The 19,798-nt window shown below is 48.5% G+C and overlaps 1 protein-coding gene across 1 annotated transcript in view; it reads right to left on the bottom strand.

The window, feature by feature from the left end:
• DNAH10 (dynein axonemal heavy chain 10) overlaps positions 1 to 19,798 on the bottom strand; it is a 1,963,751-nt gene that overhangs the window by 1,278,201 nt on the left and 665,752 nt on the right. Inside the window, exon 21 of the mRNA XM_086942901.1 lies at positions 2,953 to 3,111. Within this exon, the coding sequence (XP_086799027.1) occupies positions 2,953 to 3,111 (159 nt within the window). The remainder of the gene's footprint in view (positions 1 to 2,952; positions 3,112 to 19,798) is intronic.

The raw sequence follows: 19,798 nt of genomic DNA on the forward strand, positions 1-19,798 counted from the left end.
GGAGTAGCCTGAAAGACTAAGTCTGTTTAGAGACCTGTTATTGCATGACATAATACAAAGAAAACCAACAAACATGCTCAAGGAACATCTACAAAGCAACAATGTCCACATAAAGGGGCAAAAGAGCCTGCAATGCCTATAAGACAGAACAGGACAGTTAAGTGCGGATTCTAATGAGGGAGCTTTAATAGCTTTACTGATGGGAAGCATGCTAGACACTGGATGGATACCTGTACTTCTCGAGACTGCTTTGTTGTGTTGGAGACGTTGATTGAAGAAGACCTCACACTTTCAAATACAAGCTGTGGCAGTACTCTTAGGTGGGTTTCCTGCAAGGGGAGGCTTTTTCTCCAGTAGGCAAAAATGTCCAAATAAACAGAGGTGGGGCTCATTATGTTAGGGGTACACAGTAAATGGGAAATCAAAATGAAGAACTGCACAAACAATCTCTTACATCGTTTTATATAACCCTAAACAAAATTAATAAAATCAAAGTTAAATAACCCAATATCAAATTGGGAAACCAAATAGGGCAAGTAACTGGAAGACAAAGAATAGGAAAAGGTACTCATATAACCAGAAAAGGTCTCACAGAACACGTGATTAGGAATACCCAATCACCTTCACCAGCCATATCTAATGCCCCAGAAATGAATCCGATACTTTGTGTCCCTGTTTCACATGCTTCAGACTTTTCATATGATATTGCTCTGCCCCATGTTACCTACTACTGGGAACACCTCACTGTGTACATTAAAATCCATTCACGAGGAAGGCGTTTCATAAGCCTGAGGTATGTTTGATGGGACCATTTCAATGCCACAAGCCTAAAACAATGTGTGGTTGGATTTCTGAATCTAGCATTTGTGCTACATAAGAGGGTGATGGCAATGAAGTGGAAAGTGAAAAAGGAACCTTCCCTCAAAAAGGTGGATAAGTAATTTTGAAAATTGTGCCAGACTGAAAGCATTGCCCTACGAGGAGAGGAAATCTAGGGATTACGAGAACACCCAACAGTGAACCCTTGGGATATTAAGTACCATTGAGATTGTATATGAACAGTAGAGGGAAATGTGCTATTCTAAATCTGGAAGGGGCACCCAGAGATACTTAATAGATATATGAGAGTATGGAAATCGACTCCTGCATTGAAAGGGTTACAGCTACACCTACACATTGAAAACCTGTATATTGTGGATAGTAGCATGCACAAAACAATACACTTAATTCTGCAACTTGAGATAGCTGTACACAAGGTCCACTAGCTATTTATGTTGATTATGACATTAACACAAATTGAGGACATCTTTCCATGTATGTCATTGTAAAATGCATTCCATCCTGAGCTTAATGTTTGCTAAACAGAAGAAGAAGATGACATGAGATTTAGGACTACGCAGCGGTGTATGCCGATGACGCTCAGCTACTGCTCACATATGAATGTGATTCAGATAGGGCAAAAAAATGTTTACACTCTATATGAAAGCAGTGATGGGCTGGCTCGTAATGAATCACGTACAATGCAATCCAGAAAAAAAAGAGATCCTGTTATTTGGCCACCGACTACCAGCTGGGCTGGGCAGGAGCCAGGCTAGCAGCAACACCCTGCCGCCTGCTCCGATTAAGGTGGCGAAAACATTTGGGTATATTAATTGAACCTCAGCTCTCCTTCAAAGCCCAAATTGCGGCGGTGGAGAAATCCTGCAACTGGATTCTCAGAATGCTCATGACAATCTTGCACTTTCTTCCAGGTGACGTTCAGATAACAGTGGTTAGGGTGCCCATTTCTCTATGCTGGACTACGTCAATGTATTCTACCTGGAAATTCCAGACTATTAACTACGTCTCCAGGTGATACACACCATGGCTAGTCCCAATTTTGAACGCAACTACACTGGGTGCAGGTCCGTAAGCGAATCGTGTTTAAGGCTATAATGATAGTTCATCAAGCCCTTCACAACACCGGGCCCAGATACTTGAAGGAGAGGATAGTCGAGTACATTCCAGGAAGGCTGTTGCGCTCGAAGAATGCACGGCTGATGTCGGTCCCCTGCTTTAAAAGAAAACGTCGAGGTGTGGCCCTCTTTGTGGTTTTTGCTGGAAAGATCTAGAATCAGATGCCTCTCCAGCTCAGATCCATTACTGATAGGGTGATTTTAAAGAAATCTCTGATAACTCATCTATTTAAACTTTTAATTCTACAGTCCTTGTTTGATCCCTTCGATTGTTCTTTCATGCCCAGCGCGGGTACACTCGTTGAGTAGCTGTGCGCTATATAAAAGCTAACCATTCATTCACTCATTCATTCATCAGAAAACTCAAGAAGACATGTTAAAATAAGAAAAAAATCCTACATTGCTCAACCCAGGGGACTGGCACACATAGCCGATATATCCTGGAGACAGTAAGACCTTGCTGTGCCATTCATTACAGCTAATAGTAATAATAAAATCAACACAGCAAACACGGTCTGCTATTTCAGTAATTAACCTTTAAATTACTAGAACTGTGTTATACCCTTGATCACACCTAATTGGACTACTTGATTCATTGCATAAAAGCCCACGTGCTATCATCAATACAACATCTGAAGTTATATGCTACATTTTGAGTCAGTATTATAATCATCGAAAACATTTTGCAGATTGCCACAAGAGTCTGATGTTGTGGTCCACAATAAGACAATTAGGATTTGTAGATAATCATAGGTCATTAATCAATGCAAGAATATATGAAATGAATGTCTGGAATGCAAACCAAGCTCTACATCTTCCCCTATTGCAGGTGCATTAGAGATATTTTCAACGCAAGGATTGACTGTTGATTGAACGATTAGAGATTCATAACACAACCTTTTCATGTTATTGGTGACTCAAACATTGTTAACATGTAAATCTGAAATATTTGTGCCTCTAATGCAACGTTGAAGCTTGGGATGATTAGTACACTCACCTGTATATTGTACATTGCTAAAGTGCGGTACCTCTCCTGGATATCATTGAATCTCATTTCCACAGTCAAGGACATGTCTCGAATGTGTGCTATTGTGGCAAGGACAAATTTAAGATCTGTTAAGGTGCCGGGATTCGTCTTCAGGTTGACTTCCAATTTCTATAAAATAGAATATTCAGATAAAAATAATTAGCGGGCACCACACCACACCCATTATCCTATTAAAAGACATTAAATAATAGATAAGTAGGTGGAGAAGCGGTCATGAGAGTGGCAATCCAACTGTGTTATGAGAGAATAAATTACAAGGAAAATAGTTTGTAGGAACTGAGCTACAAACCTCAACGTGTACAAAACGCTTTTACTTCGTATCGCAGTTCTTCAGAAGCATTCATTATTGGTCCCAAGGGCGCACTTTCTATTTGTTAATGCCCAGTTGTGTTGATGTTTCTCCATATATACTCTTTATCAGGACATCTAGCAACAAAATCCACAATTAAGGCCCTTAGATTTGACCCTATAGAACAAGTTACTTACCTTCATTAATGCATTAAATGTATTAGCTGAGCAAGGATGCAGGGGTAGGTCTGTAAGGAATCTGCAGCTAGATATTGTCTCTACCAGATAATGCGTTACTGAAGGTAAGTAACCTGTTCATCTGATAGAGAATTCTAGTTGCAGATTCCTTACCTTTGAATAGATATCCCAGTTACACATCCTGGTAGTGGGCTGCAGACATATTAATAGACTAGAAAGTCCTGCAGGATTGACGGGTGAAATGAAATGACCGTCCCTACGGCAGACTGTCCAGGCAGTAGTGTTTAGCAAACATGTGCAATGAAGCCCACGTTGCTGCCTGCCATATATTCAGAACTGGAACATTATGAGTGCTGTGATCGCAGCCTTTCCTCTGGTAGAATGGGATCGCAAGCCCAGGAACTCTTTTGTGCAGTCAAGGTAGAGCGACAATGCTGTTTTTTTTGTCCAGAAGATGGAGACGCTCCTCGTCCTTAGAGGGATGCAGTGGAGTGAAAAAGGCTTGAGTACAAAGTTCCACCTTATCCAAGAATGTCATGAGATAGAGAGGCTTGGATGAAAAAGCCTGAAGCTCACTCACCCTCCGGGCAGATGTTATTGTCACTAGAAGTGCTGTCTTGATGGAAAACAACTGGACATGGCAATTGTGCAATGGCTCAAAGCGAGCACACATGAGATTCATGAGAACTGGATTGAGATTCCACTGTGTCCTGATAAAGGGAGTAGGGGAGACATACATACAAGACCTTTCAAAAACCCATTTAAAATAGGGGACTTGAATAAAGAGAGTTGGTTAGGCAGCAGCAAAAAGTGGAAAGAGTAGAAAGATATCCCCGGAGAGTGCCTGGAGCAGAGCCCTGCTGGGCAAGGATAAGAATAAAGAGGAGAAAATCAGAAAGAGATACCAAAAGAGGATCAATAGACCTTTCTGTACAATATTTTACAAATCTTTGCCAACAGCAGGCATATACCATTTAGGTGGAGGACTGCCTGGCTGCTAAAATAACTTTACAGAATTCAGGAGGAGGGTCAAAAGCTATGAACTATTGCCGCTCAATCTCCACGTAGGTAGGTGGAGAGTTGACAAGTTCTGGTGGAGGACCCTCCGATGCTGCTGTGAAGAAGACCCTCCCGAAGGGGTAGCCTGATCGGAGACTTAATGCTCATTCGAAGAAGCTCAGGATACCAGATTCTCTATGCCCAGTCCGGAGCCACATGAATGACTTGGGGCTGGCTGTTCTTGATCTTCTTGAGAACTCTGGGCAGAAGTGGTATAGGCGGAAAGGCGTACAAGAGGTCTGAGTTCCAACTGCAACAAAAAGAGTTTCCGAGAAATAACCATTTTAGAAACTCCAGTACACAATACTGCTGACTTTGCACATTCTCTTAGGAGGTGAACAGATCTAACCAAGACGCTGCCTTCTATTGAAAGGGACCACCTCAGACTAAAGATGTAATTCATGATCCGCTAGGCATCAAAGGCTGAGTTTGTCCGCCCTGGCATTCAGAGAACCTGGCAGGTGTTGAAACACCAGGGTTATGTCATGCTGTTTCAGCCATGCCCAGTGGTGTAGGGTTCTTGACAAAGGGTCCACAACCCCACACCACCCTGCTTGTTACAGTACCAAATGGCGGTCATATTTTCCGTGAACACTTGCACCAACTTTCCCTCAACAGAGGGAAGAAATGCTTTCAATGCTAGTCGGATTGCCCGAAGCTCCAACAAGTTATTGTGGAGCCCCGACTCCGCCAGAGACCAGGGTCCTATGATCTCCACCTCACCCAGATGGCTGCCCCGCTCCAGGTGTGACACATCTATCACTACTGTGAGATATGGGTGGGGAAAGCAGAGGGGTCTGCCTCTGACCCAATTGCGGTTTGTCAACCATCACTGCAGGCCTTTTGCCATTCTCGCCGAGATCCGAACCATGTCAGAGAGATTCCCCTGATGATGCACCCTCTGAAATTCCAGGTCCCACTGCAGAGGCCGCATATGCCATCTGGCATAATTCACCAACAGGATGCAGGAGGCCATGAGTCCTAGCAGCCTAAGAATCATTCTCACCAAAATGCAGAATAGAGGCTGAAATATCAGTATCATAACCTCAATATCCTGGACTTGCTGCTTGGGAGGATAAGCACGAAACGGCACTGTGTTCAGAAAAGCTCCTATGAACTAGAGAGTCTGGGATGGAGTCAGGCAGGTGTGACTTCGGCACATATATAGTGAACCCCAGAGAATGCAGGAGATCTGCAGTCTTCTGGAGGAGGGAAACTACAGTCTGGGGTGAGGACGTCTTTAACAGGTAGGGAAAACTGAAAAACCTAACCTGAGCAGATGAGCTGCAACCACCGCCATCACCAAGGTTAACACCCGAGGGGCACTGGTAAGGCCAAAGGGTAGCACAGTGAACTGAAAATGCTCCGGTCTTATCTTGGACCGCAGGTAACGACTGTGAGCCGGCAGAATCGGGAGGTGAAAATACACATCCTACACGTCCAACGCTACTAGTCAGTCTCCTTGGCAGACAAGACCTGAGCCACCGTTAGTATCTTGAATTTCTCCTTTTTGAGGAAGAGATTGATGGTCCGGAGGTCCAGAACAGGATGGAAGCCTTTGTTCTTTTTTGGTATCAGACAGTAGCATGAATAACAACCACTGCCTACATCTGAAATTGGAACCTTCTCTGGAGCCCCCTTTGCTCGGAGAGCTGTAACATCCTCTTGGAGCAAAAGCAGATGATCCTCCACAAGCCATTCTTGAGTTGGCAGTAAAGTAGGAGGAAAAAACAGAAAAGGAAGAGATAGCCATCCCGAATGATCTGCAAGACCCATTTACCTGATGGACAGCCAGCAGAGGAGATGATGTTGAATTTTCCCTCTAACTGGACTGCCATGATTTTGCAAAACCAAAGTAGGAAGGCTTGGAGGATGAAGCTACTGAGGTGTGGGTGGGGGTGACTTCTGGCTACTATTTCCACTAGGTCGGAATGTACTGTGTCCACATCCTTACACAACTTGGACAGTCTGCGCAGGACGGTGGCTCGGGGATGGCAGATGCAGTTGAAAACCCCTTCCATTGCCATGAAAGAGACAAAAAGCAGACTGGGAGAGAGGTGTTACCAAGAGGGCCAAGGTCCTGGCCATAGCCAGTGAGTCCTTGAAGGGCTCCAGTGCAGAGTCTGCCCTCTGCGCAAAGAGACTAGTAACATCGATGGGCATGTCCATAAGGATGGCCTGGACATCCCCTAGGAAGCCAGATGTTTTCAGCCAGGCATGGTGCAGACAAAACAGCTCTGTCCTGTGACTCAGTCGTATCCAGACTACACATGATAGTGAACATTGCCGCATCTCTCCCATCTTTTACTGCTTGGGAAAGCACAGTCCGGGCCTCCTCTAGAGCCTTTGGCAGCACTTGGTTGACTGTTTCCCATAGGATGTGTGAGAAACAGCCCAAAAGGCTTAAGGTGTTCACCGACCGCAATGCAAGGCTGGTGGAAGAAAACAACGTTTTCCAAGTGCATACAGCCTCTTGGATTCCTTGGGTGGGGGAGTGGTAGGAAAAGTGCAGTGGAATGTTGAGACTCGAACTACCAAGCTCTCAGGGGTGGGGTGTTGGCTATGGAAACTTGAATCAACCGGTGCAGGGCGATGGTGGTGTACTATTGTTCTGTTCATAGGAGCCCCCTCGGCTAGACTTGGACCAGGTGCCTCTAAGGACGACCAGAAGTGCCTCATTGAAGGGTAAAAGGTGTTTGGATGAGGAAGCCCCAGGTTGATACACTTCGGTCAAAAGGTGTGTCTTGACCTGCACCGAGGGCAGCTTCAGGACAAAGATATCCGTGGTCCTCTTCACCACCGTAGCATGAGCTGTCCCCTCCTCCATAGCCACAGTAGGCCGAGCGATCATACACGCATCTGGAGAGATGTAAAGTCCACTGGCCTTTGCAAAGCTCCTTATGCAAGTTGAAATCCTCACAAGGAGCCTCCATCTGGTGTTCTAAAGGGTCCATACACCCCTCCCATTCTTCTCCCAGGCGTGAAAGTTCTTTAAAATGAACAAGCAACAACGCAAAACCTCTGGGCTTTGTTGGCCCCAAAGTCGACGACGACTGACGTTGATCCGATTCCGAGTCATCGGGTATCACAATGGGGCTGGCACCACTGGTGGGCACAGGCGTCGCCGGGAGCATCGACTTTGGGACTAGTACCGGGGAATGTCTCGTTGGCACGCCCAGCACCAACCCGGATACGAAATTGGATCCATTTGACCCCACCTGTGCCAAGGCCGGAGCAGTCGGTGTGAAACCTGATGGGTCTCCACCGACCCATAGGGCCTGAAGGCGGCACCGGAGATGTCGGCCCACTAAAATACTCGGCCAATGGCCTTGTAAAATTCTCTAACTTTGTCAGGGGATGCTCCAGCTCCCGGAAATGGGGGGAGGTGTGGAGTCGGACTGGGCAATGATTTTGTTTAACCGTTCCTGGAGCGTCGATGCTTCCCACTCGTCTTGTAGACGGACGACTTTCGAGGGGAAGTCGAAGTTCATTTGGACTTCTTCTTATGCTACTTCCCCATGTGTCCTGAGGACCTTGAGTGCGACGAAGAGAACTTGGGTGTGCTTGGAGCGATCACATGATCTACTCTTCCTTGATCTGGACTAGGACCTCCGAGGAGTCACGCTCGATGGGGGGAAAGTACCGGGCTGCAAAGAGCTTCATAGACCGCTCTCTCAAGGCCATCGGCGCTATGGCCCGGCAGTCCGAGCACAACTTCAAGCCATGGTCAGGCTCGAGACACCATAAGCATAGAAGATGGCTCAGTGACAGGCGCCACATGGCTTGAAACGTACCCGTTTAGAGGTCATCTCTTGACACTCAAGAAAAAAAAAATGTGGAAAAAAGCCTGGTAAAAAGAGACAGAGAGGTAGCTATTCTCCGGATCAGCGCTAACCGGCATGGAAGGAAAAGAACAGATGTCCTCGTGCCTGTAACAACCGACAGCAACGATGCTGACGACATCACGCACAGCCGAACTGAGCCACCTGACAGCATGCAGGGGTATTACTCATGCAAACGTTTCTGGATCTAGTCTGATGCCTAGAAAATTCATAGGTAAGGAATCTGCAGCTAGAAATCTCTATCAGATAAAATAAATATTTGTGGTCAGATATCCTATTTAGAGCAGATGAGTCCACAATGCATTTCATTTCTCTTCTAAATTAGTATGCCTCAATGTGGCAATGACACTTGGTGCCACAAAAGCCCCTAATGGCCTTTGTTATCATCATCAATTAGACCCGATTGGTTTCATCTTTGCCCCACTGGTCATGGTGTAGTGTAGTTCCTATATTCCCCATAGGCTCTGCGCATTGGAATAATATATCCTATAGTTCAGACGTAGGACTGAGGTCGAATAGGTCTCTATCGAATATATTAGACTTAATTGTGAGTGCCAGCTAGCTCAGAGGTCACTAGAAACTTTCTCGAATTCATAAGAAGGGATTAGTTTCTGACAACCGCATAAACATGACAACTTTGTTTCCCCAAGATAAAACTGATCATCAGAGTTGTGGAAACAATAGATAGATATTTCACTTAGTCAATCGTGCATGCTTCGTTTCACTAGAGGTGCAGAGAAATAGATTGACGGGCGTTTTCAATAAAAAGGTTCTATTGAACAGTCTACTTTCTCAAGCATAAGAAATGAATTGCTACAATCGTTAAACTGGTTGTAAAATATAATGCATACAGTATAAAGAGTAGAACAAAATAATACTGTAAGAGTATTGTATGGTTGCTAAACCATAGATAAATACATACATAAATAACAGAGTCTAAAAGTACTCAACTGGTGCTTCTAAAATACGCCTACCCCGATGTACCTAACCTAAGCTTAGTACAAGGGAAGAAGTAAGTGAGGTGTAGCATAAATATAGTATTCTTTTTCCAGGAATCTGTCCAAGATTTCTATTAGGGTCTAATCAGCTCCGTCCCTTAGTTTGGAACGAAGGAGGTCAGGCTCAGGACTCGATTTCCCAACAACCCGCAAGGGTAGCTTGGAAACACTGGAGCTGGATTTCTTGGCAGGAGAAAAGACAGCGTCTCTCTCAGTATGTCTGCTGGAGGGTCGGCTTCCTTCAGCACTTGCAGTAGCAGGGCGCGTCGGGCAAGTAGATAGTCGAACTGCTCCAAACCACTGTGTGTTTGTTAAGGCAAGTGTGGGCATATTTATACCTTGAAGTTGCTGAGTTTGACGTAAAGGTGGACATAATAACGTCATTAAAGACTCTCAGTTGGGGGCGTGGCTTGGACGCCGATCGGGATGGCGGCGTGAGCTCGCAGCTCCGCGCGGAATCCCGCTAATTCTCCTGTTTTCGGGACCCTAGGCGACCCGAAGACGACGTTCCTGCCCTCTGAAGTGCAAGGGGACAGCTGGGCGCAATCGGAGAGTCGCTGGGGGACTGCTGGCCCCAAGAAGATCGAGAGAAGAGGCGGCCGAGGTGTTGCCGAGGGTGAGAAGAAAATGGCGGCGAGGAGGTCGGACGGTCCCGAACTTCAGCCCTGAGCCAAGTTGTCGCCGAGTGGCAAGAGATCCTGCACTCGGCTGCCCGAGGCACTAGGATTGGCGGTGCTGTGTCCTGAGACCAGGGGACGCTGACCTGATTCACCCAGGAGCTCGGGGACCCTCGTTGGCCACCGCCCTGAGACTCATCCTTCCCCCCTCAGGCCGGAGGGGGGTGACGGAACGGAGCCCGTCCACCTGGCCATTGTTCCTGAGAGCGTCGGCGGGGACATTGCGCTGCCCGGTGCCCGGAGACCGGCACGGAACCACGGGCGTAATCGCAAAACGGGCGACTGGACTTGTGACGCAGCAGCCTGGCATGGCGGCGATCGGAGGGCCGATGCCCGGGAGTCGCGAGGGGGACTCGGCGACATCAACTCGGCTGAGTGAGAGTCCCTCCCCGGAGCTTGATCAGGAACAGCGGCTGAACCGGCGTTTGGATGCCATCCTTGATGCGATCACCTCCACTAAGGAAGCATTGCACAATGACATTGCCCAAGTGGCCACGGGCCTGGGGCTGCTACGCGCGGATCACGCGAAGCTGGCAGACATGGTCAAGGACCATGACCAGCTGTTGCTGGACCTGAAGCCATCGGTGGTGACCGCGGAGCACAGGATCACGGACATTTTGGCCCGACTGGACTCACTGGAGCGGAGGGCGGAGGATGCCGAAGGCCGCAATAGACGGAACAACGTGCGGGTCGTAGGCCTGCCGGAACGGATTGAGGGGGAGGATGCGGTGGCCTACATGGAGAACTGGTTCCGCACTGTGGTGGCACCGGAGGGGCTTACTCCTTTTTTCACTCTGGGGCGAGCTCACCGGGTGCCTGCTCGCCCGCCGGGGCTTGGCCGCCCCCCCGACCGATGGTGGTGCGGCTCATCCACTACAAGGACCGGGATCTTCTCATCCAGCGGGCCAGGATGTCGGGCCCGTATGAGGTGGAGAACAGTAAGGTAACGATCTTCCCGGATTACACTCAAGCGGTCCAGAAGAACAGGGCATCGTTCCTCGCTGTGAAGAAGGAGCTCAGGGAGGAAGGCATCCAGTACTCCTTGCTCTACCCAGCCAAGCTGCGGATCATTATGGACGGCACTACGCACTTTTTCCAGACTCCGGACGAAGTTTGGCAATGGCTCGAGTCATATAGAGCGGGGACGGACAGATCACACCAAAGTAGGCGAGACCAACCCAAGCAGCCCCGGGTGAGGCAGTCACAACGCATCAGGTCCCGCAACAGGCGCCAGCAGGAGAAACGGGAGGCTCAAATGGCGGCGGAGAAGAGGGATGCGCTCGCAGCGACAGCGGCCATTACAGGGTCGCAACAGTACAGTGAACGGGCAGAAACGGACTCGGGAGGGGAAGGCGACAGGAGAGGAACTTTCAGAGGCGGAAAGCTCGAAGGGGCCGATAGTAACCCCACAGACATCGGATGGTATTTTCTGCGGCTGAGATAGAACTGGGACTAGATCGGGACTTCATGGTAGGGTGATATCCTGTTGATGGAGGGCGGGTTGCCGGGAGGGGGAGCTGTGTGCTTTGGAGGGGATGAAGGTGCGGGGTGCGGGCTCCGCTAGCTGGGGTCGGCGGCGACTCACCCCCCTTGGGCCCTTAAGGTCGACTGTGGTGGAGACCACAGGGTAAGTGTGTGAGCAGTTGGTTCAAGGTTTGGATGGGGGCGGCCATTGGGTTCGTGTGCTCTGTCCTGGGGAGTGGGGTTTGGGAAGTGTTTCAGTTTTGGGAATGTTCGGGGGGGGGCAACTGCAATGGGGGGGCCATGGACCTTTGTTATTTGATTCGGACTGTACGAAGTTGGAATGGGGACATTACCTAACTTGAAATGCCTAACGTGGAATGTCCGGGGGCTGCGGACCATGGTGAAACGTCACAAAGTACATGCATATCTGGTACGCAGGGGGGTTCAGATTGCGATGCTCCAGGAGACTCATCTCACCAAAAAAGAGTGCGCTGCCTTGCAGAAAAGATGGCGGGCCAGGTGTTTGGCACCACTTACTCAGCGTATGCCAGGGGGGTGTTGATCTGGGTGAGGGCGGGGATACCCTTTCAAGTGCTGAATCAAGTAGTAGATCCGGATGGCAGGTTTGTGGCGGTGGAGGGGAGGTTATATGGACGGGATGTGGTTTTCTGCTGTGTCTATGCACCGAACACTGACCAAGGCCGATACTTTGATAGTCTCTCGGGGTCCTTGGCCTCTTTCCTGGCGGGTCCGATAGTGTTAGGGGGGGACTTCAACTCGATTACGGATGTTGCTCTGGATAGGTCCCATCCCCCCCTAGTAGACTCTCCGGTGCGCAGGCTGGCCGAGCACAGGAAGGACTGGCAGGAACGATGGGGGTTGCTGGATGTCTGGAGGGAGCGGCACAGGGGAGCCAGGGATTATTCCTTTTATTCCGCTCTCCATGATCTACATGTCAGGATCGATTCGGTGCTTTGCGGGGGATCCCTAGCCCCATTGATTACCCATGCGGAGTACCTGGCTAGGACTATATCCGATCATAACCCCCTATTGGTGCACATTCAGTGGCAGAGAGAGCGCTCAGTGATACCAACATGGCGGCTTCGGCCGGAGACGCTAGAGGATTCTGTGTTCAGCGATGCGGTTCGGCAAGGCATTGATAGTTATTTCGGAGTGAATGAGGGCACGGCTGCGAGTAGGTCTACTGAATGGGATGCAATGAAAGTGGTGGTGAGAGGGGTGTGTTTGGGTAGGTTCTCGAATGCTCGTACGACTGTGCTGAATGACCTAATGAAAGCGGAAGAAACTTTGAGGGACTTGGAGCGCCGCAGGCCGGCTAGGCCAGGTCTACAGGCCCAGTTGTTGGAGGCGAAGGAAGTGGTTGCCACCGAGACGGAACGTTTGAGGTGCTATGACTATAGGCAGTACATCATCAGGGCACACGCAGAAAGGGACAAGGTGGGTACCCTCTTGGCCAGACTAGCTAACCCGGAACTTAGGGGCTGCCCGATTCTCAGCATTAATAATGCGCAGGGAGAGATGGTGTACTCCCAGGCAGCGGTATTGGAACGATTTAGGGGGTATTATGAGGAACTATACCGGAGTCAGCTGGGAGTGGGGGTTCAGGACATCGCGGAATACCTGGGGGAGAGGCAGCTCCCGGTCCTGGACGAGGAAGACGTGAGGGAGCTGGGTAGCCCGATCACGCTCACGGAAATACGGGTGGCCATCAAACATATGGCCCGCAACAAGACGCCCGGGGTGGACGGACTGCCAATTGAATTCTATCAACAATATGTGGACAGCTTGGCGCCCAGGCTGCTGGTGGTGTATACGGAAGCCTTCGAGACGGGGGCATTGCCTGGGTCCATGCGGGAGGCCTTGATTGTACCGCTCCTCAAGCCTGGCCGGGATGCCGCGGATGTGAGGTCTTATCGCCCGCTGTCCATGCTGACGGTGGATTATAAGATCCTGAGCCGAATCCTGGCCACCAGGCTGGCCCCGCATATGACGGGCCTGGTACACAGGGACCAGGCCGGGTTTATACCCACGAGGAGCACGGCGCTGAATACCCGCCGCCTGGTGGGAATAATGGACGCCATCTTGGACAGGGAGGGAGCACCGGCGGTTCTGTCTGTGGACATCGAGAAGGCCTTTGATAGCTTGGAATGGCCTTTCCTGGATGGAGTGCTAGAGAGGTTTGGCATGGGCGAGGGGTTTCGGAGGTGGACGAGGGTCTTATATACCTCGGCGACGGCGAGAGTACGATTGGGCGGCCTGGTGTCTACGGCGTACCCAGTGGGCAGGGGAACGCGACAGGGATGTTCTCTCTCCCCCCTATTGTTTGCCCTGGCGATGGAACCCTTGGCGGTCCATGCGAGGTCAGGTGACCGATACGCGGGGATAGTTAGTGGTGGGCAGTGGCATTATATATCGCTATACGCGGATGACTTGCTCCTGTACCTAGCTGACACCTCGGGGACATTGGTTGGAGCGATGGATCTGTTGTCTGAGTTCGGCCGGCTGTCGGGCCTTAAGGTCAATTGGGCGAAGACTTGTGTGTTCCCGCTGCGAGCGGGATCGCCAGCCCCTAGCAGCGATTTGGGTGTGGTATGGGAACCCTCTTGCATCACCTATTTGGGTGTCCGCATTTACCACGCGGCTGCGGACCTATTGGAGGGCAACATTGGCCGCTGTGTCCGGGCGCTGCGGGGCAGCTTGTCTTTCTGGTCAACCCTCCCGCTGACAGTCCTGGGCAGGATAGCACTGTTGAAAATGGTGGCGCTCCCCCGCTTCCTCTATTATTTCCGAACACTGCCTGTCTGGATTCCCCAGGGGGTGTTCAGAGAACTGCGGTCAATGATAATTGGCTTTCTATGGGGGCATGGCCGCCGTAGAGTAGCCCTGAGCACGCTACTTCGCCCCAAGCTGGAAGGGGGCATGGCTGTGCCCGACCTCGAGCTGTATTATCTTGCAGCGCAGTTGCAGGTCCTTACACAGAACGTAGCCAGGGTGTTCCGGGGCCCGGAGGAGGACCGGGATCGGGGAATACAACGCCACGTGCTGTCCTACATCATCATGCAGCAGCGGCTCGAGTTACGGGCCCTCACCATGGAAGAGCGGACGCTCTGGCTGTGCTGGCAAAGGAGCCTTCGGAGAGCGAGGGCATCGCGGCCTTATGCCCCGGAGATCCCGATCGGGATGTTGACGGCATTGCCGCACGGAGGAGATTGGTCCCCGTTGCTGGATTGGGAGGAGGCGGGACTGCAGGTGGTGGGCGACTTGTACATAGATGGGGCTTTGGCGCCGTTCGAAGTGCTCCGGGACCAGTTCGGGCTGCCTGATGGGGGCTTCCTCCTACACGCGGCAGTAGTGGCTGCCATACAAAAGCACTGGAAAGAGGGGCTCCTGGAACCCACGACGACTATGGCGTGCCAATATGTGGTGATGGCGGCTGGTACGTTCAAAGCTGTGACGTGCCTCCATAATAGGATGCTGAACGAGGGGCTGGAACCACTCCAAGGGCTCAAGGCTAAATGGGAGGTGAGCGTCGGCCGGCCCATACCGGATACGGCATGGGGTCACATCCTGCGACGCACGTGGAAGGGCACTAGAAACGCGCGCTTTCAGCAGGTGCATTTCTATGTGCTCCATAGGGCCTATTTAACTCCTGAGAAATTACAGCGGTACTTTCAGGTGCCGGATGCCTGTTGCCCGCGGTGTTCGTCCCCGGGAGCGGACATGGACCACTTGTTTTGGGGGTGCCCACAACTGGGGACTTACTGGGCGGAGGTAGGGGAACTTCTGAATGAAGTGACTGACAGGGAGGTGGAATTCGACATGGCGGCGTGCCTATTGCTCTGGTTCCCGCATACTAAGCACACCAGGGTGACAAGCAAATTCATAGACCTGGGCCTGATATTGGCACAGAGGGAAATATCGTGGCATTGGAAGTCCAGGGGGGGACCCTCACTGCGTAGATGGAAGAATGAGCTGCTGCGGTGGTCTGACTGCGAGAGTGTGCTCCGGATGAAGCAAGCTGTAAAGTTGGGGAATGAGAAGGCATTGGATGCGGCGCGTGCATGGGAGTTAGTGGTACAGGCTTTGCGTGATTCTTTGGTAGAGGATGAGGATGGCGAGCACTAAGCCGCTGGACACCGCGGGGCGAACACAGAAGTATAGTACCACGCACTGTAGTGGACCCATCCAATTCGACAGGACGAGGCACACACCTTAGCAGTTGCCAGGGGAGGGGGGGCTTTGGGGGGGTTGGTTGTAGGGTGTTTGGGGAGGGCCGGAAGTCATTAGATGGTCGCTTGTTAGGGCCTTGGATCTACTGGGACGGTGGATACTATGTGGAGGGTAGAATGGCTGGGTAGAGCGGCCAGGTGTGACGACCCATAGCGCCCAGGGCGGGTCCCGACAAGGGCGACATCACTGACTATCACTGGGATGGCTGACGGGAATGTTGTTGTGGGTGGGGGGGTAAAAGCAGATACGCAAAACGATCTTTCAGCCAGGGTCCCTATGGGACGTGCACTGTGATGTGTTCCTCTTGAGCGATATAATATGCCGCCCGGCCTCCGGGATGCAGGCTGAATGGCTGTGTACGACTGGGATTTCTTATTGGACGGGGGGATCTCACAAGTGTACTGGCTGATTAATTGTATCCTGTGGTTTATAACTCTGCAATAAAAATATATTTAAAAAAAAAAAAAAAAATTAAAGACTCTCAGTTCTTTGAAAACTCCATGAGTTCTTGGACAAGTCAGTTCGCGAGCAAAGGAAAGTCCTTAGCTTCTGAAGCCGAGTTTTCAAAGAAATCGTTGTAGATTTTCGGAACTAGTGGAAGTAGCCCTGCCGTATTTGGTCTGCATGAGCTATGTCTAAATATGGTTATGATTCTTATGCCTTCATAAGGACATAGTGATTTATACCTATATAAGGGCATGACGCGTGAAATTTACAAAAGTGTCCTAAAATGGTTTACAACACTCACTCCACGCTATTATGTTCATCTAAGAGTAAATACTAAAACATAGAAGCCAGAGTATGTGTTTTTACAATCCCACCCAAAAAATACATGTAATGTATTTAAAAAAATGGTCGTACACACAATAAGCATATGTACAGTATACATCTAAAAGCAATGATTTCATTGTAAGCATATGATATGATATTAGAAATGCTAACCAAATGAATCACGAAATTTACATTTATGAAATGGCTCTAGATACAGAAGAGAAAGTCGAGACCATCCCATAGCAGAATATACAGGCTAATATGATTTGTGCATTAGGTCAATATTGTTTCTAGGAAGTAGTCAAAGAATTCTTGTTCTCTAAGAATAGTTCTACTTTAAGCAGATTACTTTGTGACAAAGTTCAGTCTGTTTTGGAAAAATGTCAAATTAAATTGTAGTGAAATAGTGTTCCAAACTTGGAAGCTTTTATTTTGAAAAAAGTGAAGGTCGAATTTCAGAGTTCAAAAGAACGCTGTGTGATAATTTCAAAAGTTATTCTCGCTGTCAGGAGAAAACATTAAGTCATTAAGGCTGGCAAAGAAATCGTCTACCACGGTAGATGAAAGATCACTTACTTCATTAAGAAGATCAATTGTACACCGATGTGAAGCATCAGCGTCAGCCGCATTAGCTAGGTTCATAGCAGATGGTCCCTGTATGCCTGTTGGTCCACGTATCTCACCTCCAGTTGGATTTGCCGGTGAGATCTCAATGAATGCCGTCATCAGGATTGGTAGCCGTTGGGGGCAACTCAACACATGAGCCGTTACCGGACCCAGTAATGCGTCAACATCCGTTGGCATAGCCAATGGTAGTGTTAGACAGATATCTAACACGTATTCTTCTCCACAAAGCAGGCATCGTAGAACAGGTAAGATGCAATCTTGCCAGATTGGTCTGAATGACAGGAACAATGTGGTATTCAGATCTCTCAAGCCAAGGATCTGTGTTATTCTCTCACGATACCTCATGGCCTGGAGCGCATCCTCCATGCTGACTTGGGCATCGCTGGTGGCCGGATTTGCCATAAAGGAGCAGGAGGAATAAAAATAAGATCCCTGCTACGAGTCCCAAAATGAGAGGCAGGCCGCCGAACACAGAGTGTACAAAGTTAGGAAAAATGCCCAGGACTGCTTCAAAGGGTGCTAATAGTTCCGAAAAAATCGTCTTAAATACATGTGCAATACCGCTGGTATCAGACATGTTAAAGATACGACCTAACATTTCTGTGAAATGTATTGGGCAGTTTGATGATAATAATGCATGTATCTCTGCAGAGGACCTTGCAACTTGCAGATCATACGTCTCTCTGGACGAGGTCAGTGGCACCGTTTTTTGCAAAAGAATGGCTTTCATTCTGCTTAAAGTATCAATTCGTATAGAAGAGATGTTCAGTGAAGGCCATAGTGGCGACTCCCCGTCTGTCTTGATTTTAGGAAACAATACTTGCATACAACAAGTGACCCTGGCTGACACACTAACGAGATAGCCTATTCCTGGCATCATTCCACAACAGCTGTTATCATTTAACATAATGTAGCTACCATTGGAAAGCTGCCTAAAAACTGGATCTATCACCGCTGTGGGCAAACCTTGCAGGTGGCAAGAAAGGTTATTGGAAGAACCCTCTTAGGCTCCGTGTAAATTAATACCTTGACACAATAGTGTACCGCTTAGTGAGTTTTTACCATTTTTACCACTAAGAAATACCTCCTTTCCCCCACTCCAATATTTGTCTGTGTATGGTAAATCCCAGGTCGACTTAATGTATTCGTTACCCAACCTTTTCATACAGGCCTGCTGGTATGTGTTTTAAGCAAAACTGAAACTGGAAAGTCGTCACTTATATCGTGATGGTGCCATGTATTATCCATTCAACTGATGGTTTCTCAGAAACGGTCAAAGGTAATCTCTCCAGTTTTTCTATGCTCAGCACCGTATAGTCTGCTCCCTTCTGTACCAACGAGATTTATTTATCTGTAAGGTTAAACACAGTAAACAATGACATAGTGTTGATTAAACGCCAAGGCACATAGCCAGAACGAAGATTTTGCAACGTCCAGCTTAACCGCATTATAGAACGTAAATGAGACTGGCCATGTTGCAACATTAGCAAGTCCTGTTCCATTATGTCTATGGCAGAGGATACAATGCTGTCCAAAGAATATATTCTGGATGACAGAGTTGTTAATCCATTGTCAACTACGGAAAGTGCTTCCTCTAAATGAATACGATCAATTTCTCGTATTCTTTCAGCTGTTTCCATTTGCGTGACTTTCCATGCTTCATTGTATGCAGCGTATATACCGGCGTATATGAAATGTTTATGACGTGGATTACGAGGTCCCAGTAAGAATTCTTGTACATCAACGCCATCTTTAAGCATGGATAAGTGTTGTTTTATTTCTGGAAGTGTAAATTTCTACAGCCACTCAAGGCATAGTTTTCCTACACTATAAGTTGTTATTATCCCTGGATGTTGTCTTTGGATATATCTTGGATCTAGCCGAGTTATTGTAAACCCTTGTGTCTTGTTCAGGAATCTATCTTGACAGTTATTCGTGTCTGTGGGCCAGATGAACCATTTTTCCCATTCAGGATTTGTTCTGTTCTGTTCTGTTGTAAAATATAGTTTACGTCTTGGTATTATCCCTGGATGTTGTCTTTGGATATATCTTGGACCTGGCCGAGTTACTGTAAACCCTTGTGTCTTGTTCAGGAATCTATCTTGACAGTTATTCGTGTCTGTGGGCCAGATGAACCATTTTTCCCACTCAGGAATTGTTCTGTTCTGTTGTAAAATATAGTTTACGTCTACCTCCTCACCTGAAGTTAAATTACTATCAGGTGTGGGCTTAGGTATGGACGGTTTGTTTAAATCTTTTATCTTAGCAATGCCAAGACAAGATGTCTGTTGAACGGAGTCATTTAAAAACATCATTTGTTCTGGGATGATGCAGGCTCTGAACAATGCTTCTAAACCGTGTTCCTGCCAGTCTTTTGTGCCCCAAATAGTTTTTGTCTCAATGTTGTCTTTCCAAAAGTCAAAGCCTAAGGTGGACAATTGAGCATAAAAGGCAGCAGAATAAATTTGTTTAGTATTTGTCAACATACTTTTCATGCCTGTCTTCTTCACATTTTTAAAGTAAAAACTTTCTGGATTTGTATCATTAAAACCTGTAAAATATAGAAATGTTCTAATAAATGTTTTAGAACTACCTTTTGGAGGTGTTGGGCAATGTTCCC

The sequence above is a fragment of the Lissotriton vulgaris genome, chromosome 11 (assembly GCF_964263255.1).
Source record: "Lissotriton vulgaris chromosome 11, aLisVul1.2, whole genome shotgun sequence".
Taxonomy (NCBI): Eukaryota; Metazoa; Chordata; class Amphibia; order Caudata; family Salamandridae; genus Lissotriton; species Lissotriton vulgaris.